At 58.3% G+C, this 18017-nt stretch overlaps 1 protein-coding gene across 2 annotated transcripts; it reads left to right on the plus strand.

Moving 5' to 3' along the window:
• Positions 1-642: 642 nt before the first annotated feature.
• Positions 643-6108, plus strand: SSR2 (signal sequence receptor subunit 2). 2 transcript variants are annotated; one of them, XM_073888664.1, is made up of 6 exons: positions 643-770; positions 1267-1424; positions 2166-2264; positions 3087-3195; positions 4894-4971; positions 5754-6108. In XM_073888664.1, the coding sequence occupies exons 2-6, from the start codon at positions 1267-1269 to the stop codon at positions 5904-5906; spliced, it is 597 nt and encodes a 198-aa protein (XP_073744765.1). In that variant the 5' UTR covers positions 643-770; the 3' UTR covers positions 5907-6108. The 2 variants fall into 2 exon arrangements, with proteins under 2 accessions (XP_073744765.1, XP_025714629.1); XM_025858844.2 differs by having other exon boundaries at positions 646-770; positions 5556-5984.
• The last annotated feature ends 11909 nt before the right edge of the window (positions 6109-18017 follow it).

Consider the following 18017-nt stretch of genomic DNA (forward strand, 5'->3'; position numbering starts at 1 on the left):
ATATTGATGGTTAGCCTTTACCAAGCTCACACCTGTGCCAGACGATGTGCTCAGAGTCTCACAGACATTATCTGACTTCCAACACTTGGAGAGTGCTGGAATTATCTCACTGCACAGATTTGAGAACCAAGGCTTCACGGAAGTGACACCTGCCGGCAAGCGGCACACCTGAGACCCGAATCCACCAGCGCAGAACCTCACAGGCAGCCTTTTCCAGGACGCTGTTTGGGGGCATCTGCCTGGCAGCTGACGGAAAAGTGCAGGGAAAGACCCAAGGCAGGGCGCGCACTGCAGTGAGCACAGCAAACGGTGGTGAGCACGGGCCAAAGCGGTTAAGCCGGCACCGGGAAGAAAGGACTGCTTTTCCGGGACCTCGAAGGGCTTCTGAGAGACGCTCGGGGCTTGGCGACTTCCTGGATGCGGGGAGGACCACGTCTGCCGCCTGGAAGCGGGAAGGATGGCGGTAGCCCTGAGACGAAGAGCTTTCCCGTGGTTCGTAGTTCGCCGGCGCACTGGACGCGGCCGGCCGCCGACCCAGCCCGCAGGGCACTCGCCCGGGGCGGCCGCACGCGCGAGCGCAGGCCCTCTCGGGTGCAAGAGCGCGCGTCGGCGCCGCAGAGCCAGAGGCGGGGCCTGGTCGGGAACTACAATTCCCAGGAGCCATCGCGCGGAGCACCGAGGCTTCCGGCCCGAGCTCACGTCCGGCCTTCGGGCCGCTGACGCTCTCTTCCGGTCGTGGTGGCCCGGGAAAGGCCCGTGGGGTGCGCACGGTGAGCGCCGAGCCCTGGAGGCGCGGGCGGGGTGGCGGCCGGGTCCGCGTAGAGCCCGGCGGCGGAGGGGCCGCCCGGCCGCGGCGGGGACGAGAGGGGCGCGCCGGCGGGGGACTTGCCTTCCTGGCGAGAAGGGGAGGAGGGCCGAGCGGGCTGAGCCCCGGAGGGACCCACGGAAGGGATGGGGCGGCCCGGAGGGGTGGGGCCCGGGCAGGGTGCGTGGGGAGGACCCGCTGGGGCTGCGCGGAGGAGGCCTGTGCGAGGGACGGCCCCGCCAGCCGGTGGCTCCCCGGCCCCCCGACGGGAAGAGGGCGGCGGGGCCCACAGGTGGGAGATTCCGGCGTGTGGGTCAGCCCTGCTGGCTGATGAGGAGGGGCCTGCTGCTTTGGTGAGATTAAGAGAGTTTTGGCTGACTTGGTAAGGGGGCGCTGCCAGGAACCTTGAGCTGCGACTGCGTGCTTGAGTTGATGGCCCACTTGGCGTTTTCCCCCCGAAGATGAGGCTGCTGGCAGCGGTGTTGTTGGCCCTGTTTGCTGCTGTCAGTCATGCAGAGGACGGAGCCCGGCTGCTGGCCTCCAAGTCACTGCTGAACAGATACGCCGTGGAGGGGCGAGACCTGACCTTACAGTACAACATCTACAATGTCGGCTCGAGGTGAGGGGGCCCGGGGGCTGCAGGTTGCGCCCTTTTGAAGTTCTTTGATTTCCCAGCTGGGGACGGAGACCTTGGGGAACACGCAGCAACAGGTGTCAGGAGCGAGTGAACGCACTCCTGGACCTACTTCCCCATAGCTCCCAGAGACCATCTTCCACTTTTTGGAGCTGGGAGAGTTTCTGAGGGGAGAAGAAGCAAGAATGAGGGTGAACCGGGGAGGAAGACGAGATCCGATCCTTCCTTGCCTCCGGGCCTGCAGGTTTCAGCTTCCTTTCTTTCGTTAACCTGTAAGCATGTGTGTTGCCTTTCTTTAGTTTTATTCGCTTTAATTTTCCCTTCCATATGGGTCTTGCTTCCCTTCCCCTTCTGTATATACACACGTACACGCAGAAATTGGGGCAGGAGAGAATGTGGGCCCATTCCTTCCTTGGTGCTTCTTAGGCAGAGAATCCAGTCCTTGACCTTGATCCTTCAGTACAGCCAACCCAAGTTACTGTGTGACTCATATCTGTCTTTTGTAGTTCTCATTTTTTAGGACAAGCAGGCATATTTAATCGCTGATTACCTTTTTTCTTAAGATTTTATTTTTAAGTAATCCACTCAATGAGGGGCTCGAACTCAGGACCGCAAGATCGAGAATCCTGTGCCGCTCCGACTGAGCCAGCCAGGTGCCCCCAGTTGCTGATTCCTTTACTTCTGTATCTGTTACTCACTAACCTCTTTTGTCTCTCCATTTTGTAGCGCTGCGTTAGACGTGGAGTTATCTGATGATTCCTTCCCTCCGGAGGACTTTGGCATTGTTTCCGGAATGCTCAATGTCAAATGGGACCGGATTGCCCCGTATCCTTGACACTGGGTGGTGAAGGCTGGTGTTGGGGAAGACATGATCACATGGCCAACAAATCGGCAAGGTCACTTCCCATAGTCTGGCTGCATGTGGCCGTTCTTTGTGTCCTCTCCAGAAAAGATGGGATAGTAGAAAATCGAGCGTGGTTGAGGGTAGACCTGAGGAAGGAGGGTCCTTGAGTTCAGGTTATAAGGTGCTACGACACACTGTATGGGGACGAGGTAGATGCTTAGGAGGCCGTTTGTGGCTAGACGAGGATATTTAAGCCGCTTTTAGAAGAAAGTCGGTTGGCTGCTAGCGCGGAGGCCCCGGGCGGCCTCCTAAAGGCATTTCTCATTCAGTGGGTCTCTTATCGGCATCCACCAGTTATTTCCCGAGTGGAATTAGATTAACTCCCCCCCCCGGTGAATGAAAGTATTTAGATTTACCAATGAGGATAAGTGTTCTCTTTCGGTTTTTTTGTTTTTATTTTGTATTTTCAGTCTTCCTTCAGTTAGTGAGTTTCTGTGAGAATGATTTTTCACCCGTCGTATGTGTTGCTTTGAAAGTTGACTTCAGAAAGCCAGGACTGAATACAGCGTGAACCTGCCTATTGAGTGTCTCCGAGACCCCTTACTCTTGGCTGGGAAGACATCCTGTTATACCCCCCGTTTCAGGCTTAGAGAAAGGTCTGTATTTATCATTCCCGCAGAGGATCACAGACGTGAAATCACATGTGTGGGCCAGCCTTTTTGTGAACGGTGCATCCAGTCCACACGTTGAAAGGATGTTTCAACCTCAGCTTCATCATCTTGCTTCCTTGACTGTCGGGCCAGCGCCAGCAACGTCTCCCACACCGTGGTCCTGCGCCCGCTCAAGGCCGGCTATTTCAACTTCACCTCGGCAACTGTTACTTACCTGGCCCAGGAGGATGGGCCCGTCGTGGTAAGTTGCCCAAACCTTAGCTGGATGGGCCTAGATCTGCTTGCCTTTGGAAACTTGCAGAAACTTTCCAAGGCAACCACTCAATGCTGAGGACGGTAAGAAGGACCAGAAGCTGAGGTGCTGCCCTTGGGAAGGAAGGAGGTTTCAAATTGTGACGATCCAGAATGAAGCGGTTGAGATGTTGGGAGAGGAGAACCATGGCCTCTCTCCTCATCCTCCCTCCTGCTTTGCCTCTAATCTGGACCGTGTGGCTTGCCACGCAGTGTGTGGCCGCCTGTGCCCCTCCCGCCCGTCTTGTGCGCTCGTTCCCAGTCTCCACTGTGTCTGTCTGTCCCTTGCTGGGACGGCTCCTGCTGCAGATGCTCTGGTCGTGTAGCTGTTCTCTGTCCCCAGCTTTCCAGCACATTCCGCCCTCAGGAGGCCGAGCCCCTTCCCCCCCGCCCCCATTCTCATTCTCCCTCTTCTCTCAAGGCCCAGCTTTGGACTGCGTGCCCTTGTTTCTCTCTTCTGCTTTTACACCCCATGGTTTTGTCCTTGCTCTTTCAGCAAACGATTGCTGACTGCATAGAAGCTTCTAGAGCCCTGACGGCCTCCTTCACTCAATTTAACTGTGTGCTGTCTTAGTACCTCTTTTTCGTATGTGTAGGTCTTTACCCAACCCCCCCCCAGTTTAATCATAAACTCGTTGAGGCCGGGGACTTTGTCTTCGATGTCTCTCTTTCTCTCACATATAATAGAAAATCAGTAGTAAACAATCCTTTGATCAGTCGTCAAACGGGTCAGCAGACATTTTATTGAGCTCCAGTAGTGTGCTAGGATCTGGGGAACACCAAGAAGATGGGGACACCGTCTCTGGCCGTGAGTTTGGAGGCCTCTGACGAGATGTCAAAGTGGGCTGAAGGCTGCGTAGTGAATGCACAGTGGGGGAAACACTCAACAGGTCAACCGTAGGACTTAAAGAAATCTAAGAGTCTCTGACCTTTGCTGCACTTTGTGCATTTTTTTTTACAAACCCCATGGAACCATATTCTCGTAATCCTAGTTCGGTTTTCACATCTTGTGTCCTTTCTGCTTTCAGAAGCAGCTTTAGAACTCTGCTTCTACCTGGTAGTTGATAGGTTAAGAGACACAAAATCAAAGGCTCAGCTGCCACTTCTGAGCGAGGCTGTTTGCAGAGCGCTGCAGCTCTTGGCCTACTCTCCAGGCAGGAATGCTGCGGCCCCGGCCCCGCCTCTCCTGTGTGCGTCTGGGTGGGGCTCCGTGCTTTCCCGAATGCTCCTTAGGTCGTTGGAGCCTCCTGTCAGTTGGCGAGGTGTGGAAGAGCATTTCCACTGGAAGAACAGGGCAGCCGTTGCCAAGGGCAAGTCCTTCCATCACACCTCGTCCTGCAGAGAGGTCAGGGGTGTGAGCCACTCTTCCAGAGCCTGAGGCGAACAGAGAGGATTTGGTTTAACTTCAGTTGCAAGCCTGGCCTGCCTTGTTGAGAAAAAGCTCATCGTGTGTCTCCTGGCTCCCGATTGACTCCTCGACGACACACTGAGAGTCATGCAGCTCTTTATTTTCCCGCATCTTCTCGAAGCTCTCTTGCGCCTTTGGGAACCGAGAATGTCATGCTTCGGATTGCGTCGGTCGGGACTGCCCTTTCTCACATGAGAAGGACTTGGATTTGCCTTAATGCCTTTCTTGTCTTCCTTTCAGATTGGCTTTACCAGCGCCCCCGGACAGGGAGGAATCCTGGCCCAGCGGGAGTTTGATCGGAGGTTCTCCCCACATTTTGTAAGCTCCGCAGTATCTTCTTTCTTTTCCCCTGGGATGAGCACACCCTTTTGGTTGGGGGAACTCTTGGTCTCCTTAGATTTGTCTAGTTTGTTGGTTCTCGTTGGTATCTGTTCTTTCAGGTCTGACACAGACCGCCACCAAATGTCCTGATTTACCCATGATTAGAGATTTTTGGCCATGAGATCATGATGGCCACAACCAAAAAACTGCCCGTTTTCTCTACGCAGCCCTGAGTCGAGCCCCATTTTGGAGTCTTGGGTCTGTTTTGATGTTTAAAAGAATATGTGCTTAAGTTCAGAGAGTTGCAGAGTGCTGGGAAGGTCGAGTGGGAACACCGTGGCGGGCTAGAGAAGCTTCTCTTCCAGTCTGGGTCAGGTCAGGTGAGGCCTTGGACGCCATAGCTTGGAAGATAGGTTGGTGTGCAGAGAGCCCTTCTGTCAGGAGCAGCCAGAGGGGCCTTTGTGCTGAGGTTCTGCTGAACATTTGGGCTGCGCCGCTCCCTCTCTCGGTGCCTACCTCCGTCCTGGCCCTCCCATGCCCTCATCCAGACTTGTAAGCGGGGCCTCTGTCGTCCTCCACAGCTGGACTGGGCAGCCTTCGGAGTCATGACGCTGCCCTCCATCGGCATCCCCCTGCTGCTGTGGTACTCCAGCAAGCGGAAGTACGACACTCCCAAGACCAAGAAGAACTGAGGGGTTTCCTCGGCCCTCCCTGCCCAGGAGATCCAGGTGCTTCCCAGACTCCGGAGGGTCTCTCAAGTGCAGTCTCTCATCCCCTAGCCTCTGCCACCTTCCGGATCCTGCCTGCTCTCAACCAGAGTGAAGGACCAGGCCTCGGAGTCCGTCCTGAAGCCATTACAGGCAGGAATGCCTCCAGCAACGAGCCTCGAGCCTCGAGGGCCCTCTGGTGCCCGCTGCAGCGCTGCAGTGTGAACTCTGACGGGCGCAGGAGGGGGCACTCGGGAGACTGCCTGGGGACTGCCTGACTCGACCCCCATCCCCGCCCTTCCCTCTCAGAAGAGGCTGGAAGATCAGATGAAGGCTGAGGGACTCTCAGAGGCTACCCAGTCTCTGTTCTGGGTCAGGGGAGCGCTGACCAAATGGGGTTTTCTAATAAAAACAGATGCCACGCTGACCTGTCTGCCTTCTCGTCACTTGGGTGAGCTCAGGCCCTGGGCTCCCCAGCTCCTGGGCAAGTGAGCTGACTTCCTGCCTCCTTGCTGTAGGTGTTGTGGTCCTGTTTGCTCAGAGATGTCTGCCCCCCCGACGCCTTTGCTTCCGTCCCTTACTTCCCTCTGTTCTCGCCACTCAGCTCATATCACCCTGACCCTTCCTTGCCTTGAGCCCCTCCCCACAGCGGGAGGACACAGGATGAGAGGAAGGAAGGTCCTCATGCCCCGCGAGACCCTCTGCCCTGATGTACTGTACTCACTGACCTTGAAAAAGCTACTTCCTGACGCCAGGTTCTAGCCCTTTCTCTGTTTAAGAATTAGCTTTTTTTTTCTTTTGTCTTTAAATTATTTAATCTCTACACTGGAGGTGCGGCTCGTGTTCATGACCCTGAGATCAAGGGTTGCGTGCTCCCTGACCGAGCCACCAGCTGGGCTCCCCAGGAACTAGCGTTTCTTGAGTTCATTTTAGTTCCGGAGCACCTGCAGCCCCTGAGCTGTGCCCTCGGCATGGCCTGTGGAAAGGCCGTGGTTCTGGCTGCAGCAGCCAGGAGAAGCCGCTCTGAGCTGACTCCGTCCGAGCCAGGAATGCCGTGGTCCGAGAACAGCCTCCCAGGCAGGAGGGAAGCCCAACAAACGCCCGCTTTGTTCCTGCCACCAAGTTGCCCAGTTTAGATGCTGTTGGGGGTTGCGGGGGGGAGACAGCCCAACCGGTTTAACCTTTCCTGGGCCCAGCAAGCGGAGCTGGGGCCCCAGGAAGGATGAAAAGGACGTGGAGACAAAGGGAGGCTCCCAATGGAGTAGCCCTCCACCAGCTCACCTCCCTCCTTCAGGGGCTGCGGCTCGGACACCCCAGGACTGGCCAGGTCAGAGGGCGAGGACAATATATTGGCTTTGTTCGGTGTGTTCTGGGGGAGACCTGGGACTTAGGAGAGTGGGGGAAAGCAAGAGGTCAGAAGCTTGAGGTTGAGAAGGGCAGGGAAGGAGCAGGGGGCTGGTTGGATGGGCATCATGCCCCCAGCACTGGAATGCTAGTGTTTGGAAGAGGGAACACACTGCTTTCTGTCCGTGTAGCCTCCGCTGAGAACGGTGAAGACTTCACCTCCAGTGGGAAGGGTTGTGGTTTAGAGAACAGGATAGAGTTCCTAACTCTGGAAGGTGCCACGGGAGGTTTGTCCTTAGCCTGAACACGAGGAGGTACTCCTTTCCCAACAGCTGGGGCTGTCTTCCCGGAGAACTCGGCACTTTCTCTCCTGGCCCTCGGGACGGAGGAGGCAGGGGGGACCCAGGTCTGACACAGATGACAAGAAAAGCACCGTGGAGGCAGTGAGTGTCACAGGCCCCTTGAACAAAGGCCAAAGCCAGACACTTCATCTGGAGAGATCAGGTTCCCTGGAGTCAGGATGGAATGTGAGCCTCCGGACTGGAGGCTGGAAGAGCCCATGAAACCTACAGACAGACAGCGGAGACAGTTGGCCGTAGGACTGAGCCCTTCGAGCTTCTCGAAGAAACCTAACAGGAGAGGACCTGCAGCCAGCACTTCTCCACCCTCATGGAGACCACCCTGGGGAGGTGTGACCCGCAGGCCGTACAGATAGGGACCCAGCCATCACCGTGTTCCAGATCCCCCCCTCAAACCAGCCCTCTCTCCCCCCTGCAAACCAGCCCTCTCCCCCCCCCCCCACAAACCAGCCCTCTCTCCCCCCTGCAAACCAGCCCTCTCTCCACCCCCCACGCTCCCCCCACAAACCAGCCCTCTCTCCCCCCTGCAAACCAGTGCTCTCTCCACCGGCGGCCAGACTTGCAGTTAGCACCGGCTCACCACACACCCCGCCCTGGTGCCAGGAGGAGCCAGGTGTCCAGATTTCCACCCACTTCACATACTACGCCCTGGGACTCTGGCTGTAGAAAGTCCGTGGGCCCAGGTCTAGGAATTTCCAAGAATTTCCAAGAAGCCTACAGGATGGGCCGAGGCAAGGCCTAATCCCTGTGACAGCCCACCTGCCTCGGGGCCTGTGTCCTCAGCTGGGTGCAGGTGGTTTAACAAGAGGATCCCCGAGGACCCCCTACTCATGAGGCGGGGTCCCCCGTGTTCTTGTGAAGTGAGAAACAGCCCCTGTGGCTCCTGTGGTTTGGGGAAAGGAAAGGGCACGGTTTCCACGTGTGGCAGCGCTGTCCTGTCACCTAGACGAAGAATTCTGGAGCCGGATCCACGGACTGTGGGTCGTCTAACTTAGTCGTCTGCTTTCCCTGCTCAGGAGAGACCCGGGGAGCAGGGCTTGTTCGGATCCCCGGCGATGGGCAGGGGCATGTCTCCTGCACAAGGGCTGTGGGCCCAGCGTTCCTGTCCCACCGCAGGCACACGCGTCACCCCAGGTCCCCGCTGTACGGACAGGTTGCCAGGGGGCTCTGAGGCCCGGCCCGGGGGGCCCGCAGAGCCAGCCACAGTCCTCAACGGCAACGTGCCCTTGGCCACCAGGCCACCCGGCCTGGGAGGAGGAGGGCGGGGAGGGCCGTTAGGTCAGGACGTCCTCTGCCCCGGGAAGCCTGGAAGCCGGGAGGGGACTTAGCCCCCGAAGCTGTGATGGGGCAGGGGTGGGGGAGCCGGCGCCTGGGGAGCCCGGTAGAGGCCCGCCCTCCAGGCTCCCGGTAATCGCCCCTCCCCGCTGGAAGCTGCCTCTTAAAGGGACCAACGGCAGTTTTGCAGCCAAATCTGAGAGTGGGCCAAGGTCCTCCCTGGCCCCAGGGGGACCCTGTTGTCAAGCAGGTTTCCAGCTGTGGGCCTTCCCTGCGATGCCCTCTTTCTCCCTGTCCCGCTGGAGGGAGGGGGAAGGTGCCCACATAGTCTCAGGGCGACCCCAGCTTGGCTTCCTCTCCCTGTTTCCACGTGGGCCTGAGTCCGGCGGCCGCCCTTTGTTTTGTTCAGGGAGTGCTGAGGATAGGGGGCCCAGGGATCCTCGGGACCTGCCACGGCACCCAAGGGGTTAAAGGCCTGGGCACAGCACCTCTGGGGTGTTTGAAGTAGGGCAGGGAAGGGAAGGGCTGGAGCAGTTGAAGAGGCAGCTGGTCTGGGTTGGAAGGAGTGCCCCCCCCCATGCAAACTTTTGGACCATGAGCAGTAACCTGAAAAGGACCGACAGAGGCGCCCCCACTGAGGTGCTGGACTGGGTTCTTAGAGGGGCTCCCTGAAGTGGGACTCGACCCTGTGCGGAAGCCAGCAGCCGAGAGCAGGAGCAGGGCCCCCATCTTTGGGACACCTCCCAGGCCCGGTGAGTTCCCTCTTCCCTTTGCCTGGGTCCTCACCCCGGGAACCAGACCCCCCTGGGGGCAGAGCCCCTCAGGAGCCCCTCAGCACCAGGAAGCGGCCGTGTGGAGCTTCTCCACCAGCCTCCCGCATTCAGCTCCCATTTTCAGAGAACACTGTGTGTTTGGGGTGGGTGCAAGTGTGTAAGTAGGGGTCTCACGTGCGGCCAAGAGTTCACACCTACTATTTGTGTGACAAGTGGTGCCAAACCCTCGATGTACGTTCTTAATCCGTACGATTCGGTGGGGTTGATATGCTGTCATCCCTGCACTGAAGATGGGGTTTGGAGAAGTTAAATAAGGCCAGACAACTAAGAAGAACGTGGCAGCACCGGGGTTCAGACGCAAGTCCATCTGACACCAAAGTCCATTACGGTGTTGTCTGGTCTCCTTTTCTTACTCAGGAGGTACGGGAGGCTGGGTGGCTCTGCCAGCGTGAAGCCTCGAGACCCTCATTCATCCAGGGTCCCCTCCCTCCAGGGCCCAACACGGTTCCCTGTACCCTGGGGCATCCATTGTGAGATTTCAGGGGCCACCAACTCACACCTGAGAGCTAGGGACTCCCAGATTCCAGTCCACCTCCCACGGTGGCTGTCCCCTGAGATCTGATGGGTTAATTCCCTGGGACGCAGTGGCCAAAGTCTTCTCAGGTGTGTCCCTCTGAACCTCAGACCCTCTCTCTTGCCCCACCCTCTGGCACAGCACCCTGAACACATGCCAAGGAGCAAATGGGCCGGAGGTGGACGGGGACTGCTGGGTCCTGCCCCAGGCTTTCCAGTCACGCGAGCCCCTGGTAGGATGCGTTCACAGGCCCATTGGGAAGGAAGTGGGGGGGCCTGGCTTCAGTTTGCAAACCAGTTAAACAGAAAAAGTGGTCACCTTTGGAAGCCCAAAGCAGCACAATTCCTGACTGATTCGTGAGCCCAGCATATCGGCGGCGGCAGCGGGGGCGGTGGGGGGGGTTGATTTAGGGCAGATGTTTGAGTAGATGCCTGACTACTACTGTCTTAAGGAGAGGGGGGGTGTGCTTACCTTCCAGGGCTGCAGATGCCGGCTCTCTGGCTTTGGACTTCCGGAATTAAGCCCTAACAATAAAATCGATAACTCTGCCCTGTGGGTCCTGTAAGCAGGTGGGTGCCTCTCAGAAGTCAACCTGGGGGGGGGACGCCTGGGGGGCTCAGGCGGTTAAGCGCCTTCAGCTCGGGTCATGACCTTGGGGTCCTGGAATGGAGACTCTTTCTGCCCCTCCCCCCTCCCACTGATGTGCTCTCTTCTCTCTCTCAAATAAATAAAAGCTTTAAAAAACATTTTTTAATTAAAAAAAAAGGCAGCTTGGAAGCTGATGTGGGCAGATAGACGGCTTTTGCCTGTCTTGCCCCTGTCCCAGTAAGGGATGGTGCCGGTATTTGTGCATAGACCCTGCTGGGTCCCCCTCTCCAGCCTGACACCCTGTAGGTGCCAAAGCAATGTCTGCTGAATGAATGAAAGCCCTCTGCATATGCCCTTGGCCCTTGGCCTTTGGGAATTGGGATACTACTCTCAGGCGGCAGGTAGGACACCATAGTGAACTCTCATGCGCCTCACACTGAGAGACAGTCCGTCCGGGGAGGGGGTGCTTGGGACCTGCCATAGAACGGGGTGTCTGCGGAGCAGGGCAGGAAGCAGCCGTGGTTACTGGGGCTTTCTTGGTCTGAGGCTAGGAGAAGCCCAGCTCCGGCCCCATCTGAGGACACTGCTGGATTAATGGTTTACTGTCCAGTGGAGAACAAGCCGGCAGGTTAAATTTGGAACCATTAAAGGGTTTTCCATGATCCTGTCCCCCCAGGGCTGGGACAACCCAGCAGAGCAGGACATCTGGCTCTCCCTTCCTTCCCAGGCTGTATTATCTGGTTCTTTTGGGGGTCTTCCTCATGACTGCCCCCCTTTGGGAGACTCAGGACCCCAGGGCCAGACCCAGGAAGTCCCCCAGGCTGTGAGAGGGCCCGCCAGGCTTGCCCGCAGTCTGCCTTGCCTAGCGGGGTGGATGCGGGCAGTGGTTTTAGCAGAAGCCCCGCCTGCCCCCCCGCCTCAGATTTCTAAGATAACAGAGGAAGTAGAAAGGACAAATTTGATTTCTCTGGGACCCCCATCTAATTGCTTCCTTTCTTTGGCTGGGTCCGTGAAGGGGCAAACATGGGGGGCGGTGAATACCAGTGTCTCCAGATTTCTTTCAAAGCTAGGTGCTTGCTCTCTTTGGGAGCTTGCCTTCCGCGTTAGGAAAGAAATCTGGCTCTACAGTGTGACACACCTGCTCCCCCCACAGCCCTGTGACCTTGAGAAGGTCACTCTCCCTCTCTGTGCTACCTGTTTCTTTACGTGGAAAATGGGGATGGTGATGTATTTCAATGTATTTCAATGGCTATGAGGATCCCACAGGTAATGTAGGCGCTCGGTGCGGGTTAGCTCCACCCCTGCAGGCTCCAGGTGCTATCGCGGAAATGGGCCGGACGTTGGGGACTTCAGCACCCCTGCCTCCAGGCTTGTGGCCCAATGCCTGCTTAGTGTGCACTGAGCCTCAATATCTCTCTTTGGTTTCTTTCTCATCCTTCCTGAGATTTGGAGACCCAGTTGCTCTAAATCAGGAGTCTGCAAACTTTTTCTGTAAAGACCCAGATAATAAATATTTTCGGCTTTGTGGGCCAGATGGTCTTTGTCGCAGCTACAACTTTGCTGTCGTAATGCAGACACAGCCGCAGACCATATGTAAGTGAAGGAGCATGGCTGTGTTCCAAAATAGCCTTATTTATGCACACTGAAATTTGAATTTCATAGAATTTTTATGTCACAAAGTAGCGTTCTTCTTTGGATTTTTTCCCCCAGCCACTTAAAAAAGATGGCAGGACAGATTTGGCCCACAGAGTCCGCCGGCCGCCGCCTCCCGTGAGCGGACCACCCCGCCCCACCCTTCCCTCCGAGGGTCCACCGGCCCTTCTCGCTCCAGATGCCAGCCACCTGCTGTCCTTTCCGTCGGAGGTCGTTCATGGCCATGAGCCCCCATCATGCTGTTACCGTCGGGCCGCGAGTTCTTCACGCTGTCCTTTTTCTAAGAGGGAGGTGCGGGCGTCCGCCCTATGACGCCGACTCCTGCTTTTGTCCGGGGTCTTCCAGTCCCCAGCTCCCCATCTCTCCGCGTCTGGCCTTCTCTGTGCCTCTAAATAAAAACAAGGCCGAGCATTTTGGAGGCACCTAGCATGCGCCCAGCATAGCCGGTCACATTCTGTATGATGTTATCATCGAGTCTCTCAGCAGCCTGGCAGGGTCAGTATCGTTCCCATTTTCCAGATGGTTCTGAAGCTCGTAAGTGCTGAGCAAGTCCCCAGGGTCACGTGGCACAGCTAGCCGGCCCGATGAGCTTCGGCGCCACTCGAGCACCCTCAGGAGATTATAGTCTCAGACTTTTTTTTTTTTTTAAGATTTTCTTATTTATTCGAGAGAGAGAGGACACTTGTGAAGGAGAGGGTGAGAGCGAGCAAGAGAGAGCATGAGCAGGGGGGAGGGGCAGAGGCAGAAGCAGGCTCCTCCCTGAGCAGAGAGCCTGGTGCGGGGCTCGATCCCGGGACCCTGGGATCATGACCTGAGCCGAAGGCAGACGCTTAACGACTGAGCCACCCAGGCGCCCCAGTGTCAGGCTTTAGTCTCTCTCTCTGTTCAAGTGCTGTGTGCTCCCACCCCAGCACCCCAGCGTGCCCAACAAACCACTGATGACCAGTGCGGTCGGTGGACGGCACCCGCTCAGAGCAGGGACAGGAGACGCTGATGGTGTGTGCTGGTGGGGAAACCGTTCCATCCAGAGACAAGAAGATAAATGGCTTCTTAGAGCCCTTTCCTGCTTTCCTCCCATGCCTTCCTCTCGAGCATCTGACCCCAGACCTATTTCAGAACCTCCTATCTCTGCTCCGCAGAAGCAGTGATGTGACATGATGGGACCTCATCTGGGGGCTAAATAAAACCATTGCGTGAGAGCCAGCCCTGGCCGCTGCCCTGCACCATTTCCTGAGCTCAGGAGGCTGAGGGAGACGGGAGGGGCCTGGCGGGAGCCAGTGGAGCAGAGGGGAGAAGCCGCCACAGGGCCAGCTTGCGTTTCAGAGAGCGGAGGAGGAGCGTCTCTGGGAGGGGCTGAGGCAGCCTTGCTACGCCTCATCTCTTCGAAGGACAACAGAAATGATTAGCACTGTGGCCTGGAGGGTGGAGTTGAGAGAACAGGACAATGGAGAGAAACGGAAGACAGGAGGGAGAAGGAGCCCCACCGGTTCCATTTACACAGAGGGCGGAGGCCAGGAACGAACGAGGCAGGTGCTGGGAAAAGGTGGGTCTCCCAGAAGAGGCCAGATTCCAGCTGGTCTGAGCTGGAGGAAGACGGGCGCGATTTCAGGACCAGAACTCCCTGTCCCCCAGGCCAGGGGGCAAGTACCTGCTCCAGCAGGTGGAATCCCCTGGGATGGAGGGGGGATGAAAGGCTCCCCACCGAACCCAGCCCCACGGACCCCGCTGGGGCAGGAAAAGCAGAGGGAAGCTGGGGCTGGTAACCGCAGCCCGTCTGCCCCTTTTGTGAGGTCTCTGTCCCGTTTCCAACCTCTGCTTCTCCGTCCCCAGTGAGCACCCCGGCTCCTCCTCTTGCCTCCACCCCAGCCTCTCACAATACTTTCTGGGCATTTCCCCCTCCTGCCCCCGAATATCAGCTCTGGAGACCACTGGATGGCAGGTTGAGGCTCTGGCCCTCGGACGGTGTCCCTTCGCCGTGGAGCTGCACATCCCATTTCTAGCCAGCACATCAGATGCACCAGGCCATGTGGGCAGACACAGAGAGAGCAGACCTGTCCTGGCGGCCGGCCCCCTACATGGCTCCCGGGCGTGAGGAGCATGGTCCAGCTTCCCAGGCCTCTCCCTGTCTGTCCCCAGAGCCGCTGATGGGGCCGCAGGGACAGCTGCATGGGCCCGAGCGCTCACCCCCTTCCTCGCTTGGCGTGGCCGGGGACGGCGCGAGCGCCTCTCCGCGGTGCTGGCCGGGGCGAGGGCTGAGGACAGGTTGTAGTGACAGTCGGAAGAATAGCTTGAAGGAACAACTTTCCAACAATCGGACTTCTGGTGTGGATGCAGGGGAGTGAGATGACCCGGGGGGAGGCTTGGCGCCCTCCCAGGGAGCCTGGGGTGGGGGGGACTCTGGCTCACGTCTTCCTGGTCTTCCCAGGTCCTCCCACCAGCTCCATAGCTGGGGGAGCCCTGGGAGACTCCTTCCAGCAGGAGACCTACAGGGACAGGGCCTAGGAGCGAGCAGGGCGGAGGCCCGCAGGAAAGGAGAGGTCCCGCCCGCCCCTCCACCACCTCGGTACTCGGGTATTTGGTACTTCATTCTCAAGTGGGGCTTCTCGTTTTCAACTGAAAGAGCTCCTGAGGGTTCTTCACTCCAAGACACACTGAGGAAGGCCCGAGGGCCACTGGGAGCGCTGGGCAGCGAGGAGAGCACCCGCGTGGGGGAGAGAAGAGATTTCAATGTGGCGAATGGTGGTGCCCTTCTCTCTGCTTCTGAAGAGAGGACTTCCGGCTCTGTTCCTTCCCATATGACCAGCCTTGGGAGGGAGAAACGGGAACAGTCTCATGAACTTTCCTCCCTGCTGCTCTGTCTGCCTAGACCCCTCCCTCCCCAGCTTGGCCAGATGCTAACCACTCAGCCCTCTAGACCCCTCGAGGGCTGCTCACTTCCTTCGGGAGCCATTTACTGAGTTTTCCACCTGGCTGCACGCTCGTTCCTTCGACAGCACACAGCCTTCTGCTGCATCTTCTCTGGTGGCCCTGGGCACTCTGGCCACGTAGTCATTTGTGATTTGGGCTTTTGTCTCTGCGTGCGTGCACGCACACACACACGCACAGACTGTGAATTCCTTGAGGACAGGAACGGTATCTATCTCTCTCTGCTTGGCTGGGTTTTCTGCCACACCAGTGCGCAGGACATGAAGGATCATGGGGGAATGAGGATGTCCTCATGCCCTGGAAAGAACACTGGGCTGGGGAGTCAGCGAAGCTGGCCACTCCTCTGGGCTCTGGGGCAGCCGTGCTCCTGTCCTGCAGGGAAGGGAGGCTGGCTGTGACACTGCCCAGTTCCAGGGTTCTAGAACTCCTCTCACGCCCCCTGTCTTCTTGACTCAGACTGGCCTGCGTGTGCCTCCCATGAACGGAGACGTCCCGGAGGTGTTCCTCGCAGGTGGAGACCCGGTGCCCCAAGGCCACACTCGCCGCTGCCTGTCTGTGGTGGAGTCCAGGGAGCAGCTGGAGGAAGACGAGGAGGAGGGGAAAACGGTGGAGGGAGATGGCTGCCATGCTGTACCCCTCCGAAGGTCGGGGGCTTTCCGTGCCCATGGCCACAACCACAACCCGTTCAAAAGACATAGCTGGGGGCCAGGCAGGGAGCTCCAGGACCCGTTGAGCAGGTAACCCCCAGGGGACCCCCTGCCCCTCCTTCCCTCAAGTCCCAGACCCAGGAGACAGTGGTTGGGCAGAGATGCCAGGAGCTGGGGACACTTGGGCCCTGGGCCCTCCCTGGAGAGTCTGAACCCCGCTTCTCTTGGGCCTTTGGGGAGGATGACCCTGCTTTTCAAAGTGTGGCTACCCCCAGCTCCCCTCCAGTCTCGGGGGCAGGTGGGGGAGGCTGTGGAGGGAAAGGTATGGAAGGGGGCCATATTGCCTCTACCTCCCACTCTGGGTTTCCTTGACCCATAAAGGATGTCAGAGCTGGAAGGGACTCAGGGACCATGGAGCCAAAACTCCTCACTTTACAGCCGAGGAAAGTGAGCCCAGATAACTTTGGGAGGTTCCTTGAGATGTGTCCCCGGGGTGGGGCATTGCTGGTTGGATGCCCCAGGCTGACGCAGATACAGGATGTTTTAGGCATCCCAGTACAGCCCTGCAGCGGGGGAAGAGCTCTGTGTGCGTCTGCTTGGCAGAAGACAGGGACCAGCTCTCCCCCTCGTCTGGAAAACCCCTGACCACATCCCCAAAGACAGAGGAAGTCAGAAACAGAAGGTCTGGGGGTCAATGTGGAAAGCTCAGTGTGAGCGGTCATTGACTCTCTGCTCTGGCCGTGGTCCCCAGGGGCAGGTTCCCTTACCTCACGTGAGCAGACCAAACTCTGGCTCCTGGGCACAGCTGGCCGAGGTGGGGGAAAGGCGAGGACCCTGTGCCGGGCCCCTGAACTGTCTTGTGGGGCAGCTCGGCTGGGAAGCCTTGCCCGCAGGGCTCAGGGAACCTTCCCGAGAGCAACCGGTCGAACGGCAGAGATGTCCTGGGTGCCCCTCATGTGGGGCCAGCTGTATCTCAGGGTCTTCCCGGGGTCACCTTTCGCCATCAGGCACTAATTCTGCCCCTGGGGAGTCCTGGGCTGAGGAGGGGCAAAGCTTGGCATCACAAACCAGGCAAGGAGTGAGACTCCGGCTTGCCCGTGGCCTCTTACGAGCACCGGCGTCCTTCTGGAGGACAGTACTGTCCCATGGCCAGCAGGGGCCACCCTTGCCTGCAGCTTTGCCAAAGCACAGCCCCAAAGGCGGGAGGTTTGGGTCTGGGCGGCTTCTGTGCCGACAGGAAGGGCTGGGCTGGGCGGGGTTCCTCCCTGGTGCCCCTCGCTGGCCAGGAGGTACTGCGGCAGCGGGGGCCATGTGTGTTTCAGGAGCGAACTGCAGGCGTCGGGATGCACGGGCGCCCGGGAGGCCCCCTTGTTGCAGAGCCAAGAGGAACTGGACGCTTTTCTGGAATTGCAGCGCCAAGGTGGCCAGCCCTCCCGCGTGGTATGGACCAGAGTGCCCACGGAGGCCAGAGCCTTCTCCCCCTCTCCTGCCCCCTTGCCTGTCCAGCCACCACTCTCTGCCTCTCCTGTCCTGCCAGCTGCTGGTCTGTCTGCGCGCGGGCTTCGCTCTGACTCCATCTGACTGAGGCTGTGTCTGCTGTGTGAACCCCTCTGTCTGCCTCCCTGGGTCTGCGTGCCCTGTCCCCCACTCCTGGGGTCCTGCCCCTGCCTCTTTCTGTATGACTCTCTGTCCCCACCTTTCTGTGTCTGAACTCTGCGCTGATGTGGGCATCTCTGTTCCTCTCATGAAAAGGCCCCCATTCCCCTGATTGTGATAACCACTTCTTTCTGTGGACCCCACATTTCTCAGCTTTGGAGCCGAACTTATAATGTGTGGGATGAAACTAGGCATCTGGTGCCCTGAAAAACAGTAGATCTCTAACAAGAGAATCACGGAATTATCGAATGAGAAAGGGTGTAGAGTCTGTCCAGCATTCTGGCTTAAGGGAACGTATCTGGGGATCTGAAGCCAGGACCTAGGGACCCCTGAGGACACACAAGGCCTTTAGAGTCACCCCTGTGTCGGCTAGCTCAGCCGGGCAACTAAGGCTGCTTCCCCTCCAGCTCCTCTCTAGCTGGCCAGGGGCCCCAACGCCGGCCTCCTTAGTCCAGCCCGTGGGTTGGGGGAGAGGGCGAGGGTAACAGGATGCTGCAGGCGGTGGCTGGACCCATCTCCTCCCACCAGCGCCCCCTCCCGCC

The sequence above is a fragment of the Callorhinus ursinus genome, unplaced genomic scaffold (genome assembly GCF_003265705.2).
Source record: "Callorhinus ursinus isolate GAN/ISIS: 27379988/994484 unplaced genomic scaffold, GSC_fseal_2.0 scaffold92, whole genome shotgun sequence".
Lineage (NCBI taxonomy): Eukaryota > Metazoa > Chordata > Mammalia > Carnivora > Otariidae > Callorhinus > Callorhinus ursinus.